This window comes from Octopus bimaculoides, chromosome 16, assembly GCF_001194135.2.
Source record: "Octopus bimaculoides isolate UCB-OBI-ISO-001 chromosome 16, ASM119413v2, whole genome shotgun sequence".
Taxonomy (NCBI): Eukaryota; Metazoa; Mollusca; class Cephalopoda; order Octopoda; family Octopodidae; genus Octopus; species Octopus bimaculoides.
The window spans coordinates 38,047,337-38,051,790 of record NC_068996.1 but is presented as its reverse complement, the minus strand read 5'-3'; the positions used below and the strand labels follow the sequence as shown (position 1 = coordinate 38,051,790).

At 38.8% G+C, this 4,454-nt stretch overlaps 1 protein-coding gene across 3 annotated transcripts in view; it reads left to right on the top strand.

The window, feature by feature from the left end:
- LOC106869512 (DNA fragmentation factor subunit beta) overlaps nt 1-4,454 on the top strand; it is a 60,938-nt gene that overhangs the window by 10,322 nt on the left and 46,162 nt on the right. For all 3 annotated transcript variants that reach the window (XM_014915278.2, XM_052973718.1, XM_052973717.1), the window contains exon 2: nt 731-857. In XM_014915278.2, the coding sequence (XP_014770764.1) occupies nt 731-857 (127 nt within the window). The remainder of the gene's footprint in view (nt 1-730; nt 858-4,454) is intronic.

Below are 4,454 nucleotides of genomic sequence, written 5' to 3'. Positions count from 1 at the left end.
ACACACACACACACACACACACACACACACACACACACACATGATCATCTTTCAGTTTCCATCTATCAAATCCATTCACAAATTTTTGGTTGGCTTAAGACAATTGTAGTGAGAGACACTTACCTAAGATGCTGAGTTGTGAGACTGAACCCAAAACTGCATAGTTAAGAAGCAAGTTTCCTCCTACATTGCCATGCTTCTGCCTATAGCCATGACAAAACACTTAATAAGCCTAAAAATATATATTCAAATTAGATAGTATGACCTATAGAAATAATAGTTAAGAAATTGTTGCCATAATTGTACTTAGACTATATATTAGATATAATAAATAAAATCAATATTAGAAAATTAGCAAATTTTATATATTTAATGTATATATATACATGAATAATTTCTTTTTATTTCATTTACAATGTGCATGTATGTGAGAAAATGTATGTTGTTGTTGTTCAACTCTTGACATCCTGTTGGAAATTTTCTAAGTTCTGTAATGATTGAGTAGAAAATACCCCCCCCCAAAAAACATTTGTTCGCATATAATTGTGGTAAGAGTATTATGAAAGTCTTTTAAATAGCTTTGATGAAGTATCTGATGCTTTAATTTTATAAATAATATTCATTACCTTGATAAAACTGTCTCTCAAAACTTGAATACCCTTACAATGCAAATCATGTGAGTGAATAATTGATGACTGTTTTTTTTTTCTTTCTTAAAACTGTATTTTAGATGGATGCCAATGAAGTCAGAGTGGTTCTGGAAGATGATGGTACACTTGTAGATAGTTCCTATTTTAAAAGATTACCTCCACAGACAGTTTTTGTGTTACTTAGAAAAGATGAGAAATGGTCAGGCAGTAAGTAGAATCTTGTATTGTATTAATTCTGCTGCTTTGAATATATGGGCTGGATTGGCTGATTTAAATGGAAAATGGATATATATATGTATTATGTGTGTGCATGCACGCATGTGTGTGGGTGTATAACCCTTTAGTATTAAGATTTCTCTGTCAAATGTAATGCTTATTTATTCACATCATTTTGATTTAATCATGCATTATCTCGTAGCTTCAAGATTACAATGATGTGATTGTTTATTTTTAGTATGACATTGGAAGGTTGGTATGAAGGGCTGGATCTAGTCAGTTTTGTATATATTGGCCAGGTGTGGCAGGTTTAAATGCTAAAGGGTTAAAACGTTATTTTGAGAATGATTGTAGGCCATGAACTGTGAAACTATTATTCAAAAGTCTTCACTTTTCTATTTACTTAAAGACTACTTTGGTTAACATTTTACATGAACTTCAGTTTTATTATTATATTAGATCAGTGTTACTTTTATGGTTTTGTCCATACGCTGGCACTCCAACAGTGATGACAATGAGTGTTCCAGTTGATCCAATCAATAAAATAGCTTGCTTGTGAAATTAATGTGCAAGTGGCTGAACACTCCACAGACACAATACCCTTAACATAGTTCTGAGGGAGATTCAGCATGACACAGAGTGTTACAAGGCTAGCCCTTTGAATTATAGGCACAATCAATTTTGCTAGGTGAGAGGACTGGAGCAATGTGAAAGAAATTGTCTTGCCCAAGGACCAATGGAAATTGAACTCACAACTTTACGATCGTGTGCTGAATACCCTAACCGCTAAGCCATGTACCTTTACTTTGTCCATGTATAAAGATGATGATCATGACATTTATTGTATCCAGGATTGGCTGACAAATAATAAACGGACACAAATGCATTGTTGCATGTCTGAAAGACATGGTCAGAGTGTGAATGGATGGTTGTGCCACATGTTACTTACTACCACAGAGCCTCTGCTACTCTTCTCTTTGCTTTACAAATTAGTAAACTGACTGAGTCCTTTCCAGTGTTATGCATTATATATATTTCGTTGCAAAGACCTGTTGTGAAAGTGAAATCGTGATGGCACCTGTACCAGTGGAGCGCTAAGAGCACCGTCCAAGCGTGATCGTTGTCAGAGCAGCTCTCTGGCTTCCGTGCCAGTGGCACGTAAATAGCACCATTTGAGCCTGATCGTTACCAGCGTTGCCTTCCTGGCATTTGTGCCGGTGGCACGTGAAAAGACATTTGAGCGAGGTCATTGCCAGTGCTGCTGGACTGGATTCTGTGCAGGTGGCACGTAAAATATACCATTTTGAGCGTGGCTGTTGCCAGTACCACCTGACTGGCCTTCGTGCTGGTGGCACATAGAAGCACCCACTACACTCTCGGAGTGGTTGGCGTTAGGAAGGGCATCCAGCTGTAGAAACTCTGCCAGATCAGATTGGAGCCTGGTGTAGCCATCTGGTTCGCCAGTCCTTAGTCAAATCATCCAACCCATGCTAGCATGGAAAGTGGACGTCAAATGATGACGATGATATTTATGGGAGTAAACCCTTTTTTCTCAAAATGCTGAGCCTTATGAAGGAAATGACAGAGGTCCAAGATATGTGATTCATTGCTGTACTCAAGAAGACTTGCCTACCACAACAGAATTGCGATTCTAAAACCAAGGTGTCATGTAAAAAAGCATTGGTGTGGGTGCTGATGCCATGTAAAAAGCACTGGTGTCGCATAAAGAGCATTGGTGAAGGTGCCATGTAAAAAGTGGCTTTAAAGTAGTTGGCATTAGGAAAGACATCCAGCTGTAGAAAGCAAGTCAAAACAGACTATGGAACCTGTTGTGGATCCTGGCCTTGGTTGTTCCTCTCAAGCTATCCAACCCATGCCAGCATGGGAAACGGACGTTAAATGTTGATAACGATGATGACAATCATGATGATGATGATGATGATGAAACATGATCAAAGCAATTAAACATGTTACTGTCACCAACTTGTCCATTTAAAGATATGCAGTTTGATATTTCTATTTTGGTTATTAAGGAAATATGTTAAGGCTCTTTTCATAGCTCCTTAAATGACTGTCACTCATTGGATAATTATTTCTGCACCTACCACAACTTTCTTAATTGCATGCTCTTAGTCATTTTGGAGACTTCTTCTTCTTTTTCATTTCCTTACATTGTTGAGCTTGTCATCTGTTCAAGAAATTTGAATCAGAGTTTTTGTTTCAAACGGTTCCAACCTAATTTCTCTCTCTCTCCATCCCTCTCTCACCTACTCTCTCTCTACCCCACCTTTCTCTCCTTACCCCCTCTCTCCCCCTCTCTTTTCCCGACTCTCCCCACCCCCACCTTTTCTCCCTCACATCTCTCTCCCACCCCTCTCTCCCATCCACCTCTCTCCCACCTCTCCCCCACCCATCTCTTCCAACCTCTCTCCACCTCTCTTTCCTTCACCTCTCTCTCCTTCACCTCTCTCCCCTCTACTCCTCACCCCTCCTCTCACTTCCACTCCACCACCCTCTCAGTTTTTAAGCTATCAAACCATTCACTTTCTGTTAAGTTGCCTGTTACATTGTATTATTTGCATTCACTTGGCCATGCTCTCCATATAATAAAGATCTAACTGACTCAGTATGCACTGTTTGCTAATTGTAGTCTCTAATATATCAGTGACAAGCTGATCAGGTAATGACATAGAAACATGGTATGAATATGAACTTTAAACCTGTCAATGCTTCTTACCTTCCATGTTATATTATTTATGATGAACACAGTGGAATATTCTAAGGACACACAAGGGACAGATGGTTGTGATAATTAAGTAGGATTAAGCTGGTCACCAATAAACAAGAACAGAGTAACTACTCTGTCAGACTTCTACACAGTTTTTGTACACAAAATTTCACTCACAGATTTTTAAGCAGTAGTCAACTCAAGGCTTTGGTAAAAGAAACTTACTCAAAGTGCTGTACAGAAGGATGAAACTGGGAACTTTGTAGCATGGGTGAGCTAAAAAGATGAGGGGTCAAGATGAATAACGGACGTTTGGAGTAAATTTAGGAGGAGGTGGTATGTAACTAGCTACTCTGAGGATTAGAGGTTGTTTGTAGTATTAGAAGAAGAGATAGAGAGAAGTGACAATATGTCTGAGGGTGGGTAATTGTAGTGCAATGGTGACTGAGCCTATGCTAATCAATTTGGTGGCTTTCTGAATGGCTGCTACCTAGGATGTTTGTGTAGCAGTAGCAGTAGGCCATTGTGGTTTATATTTGAGCTTTTATAAAATGTTAATGGCTAATCAGAGCTGAAGTATTTTTTGGAAATGAAGGGAAAGACTCTTCTTTGGGATGTTGTTATATAGAACTCAAAATATGAGTATATATATATATATATATATATATATATCTCATCATCATCATCATCATCATCATCATCATCATCTTTTAACGTCCGCTTTCCATGGTAGCATGGGATGGACAATTTGACTTTGGACTGGTGAAACCAGATGGCAACACCAGGCTCCAATCTGATCTGGCAGAGTTTCTACAGCTGGATGCCCTTCCTAACGCCAACCAATCCGAGAGTGTAGTGGG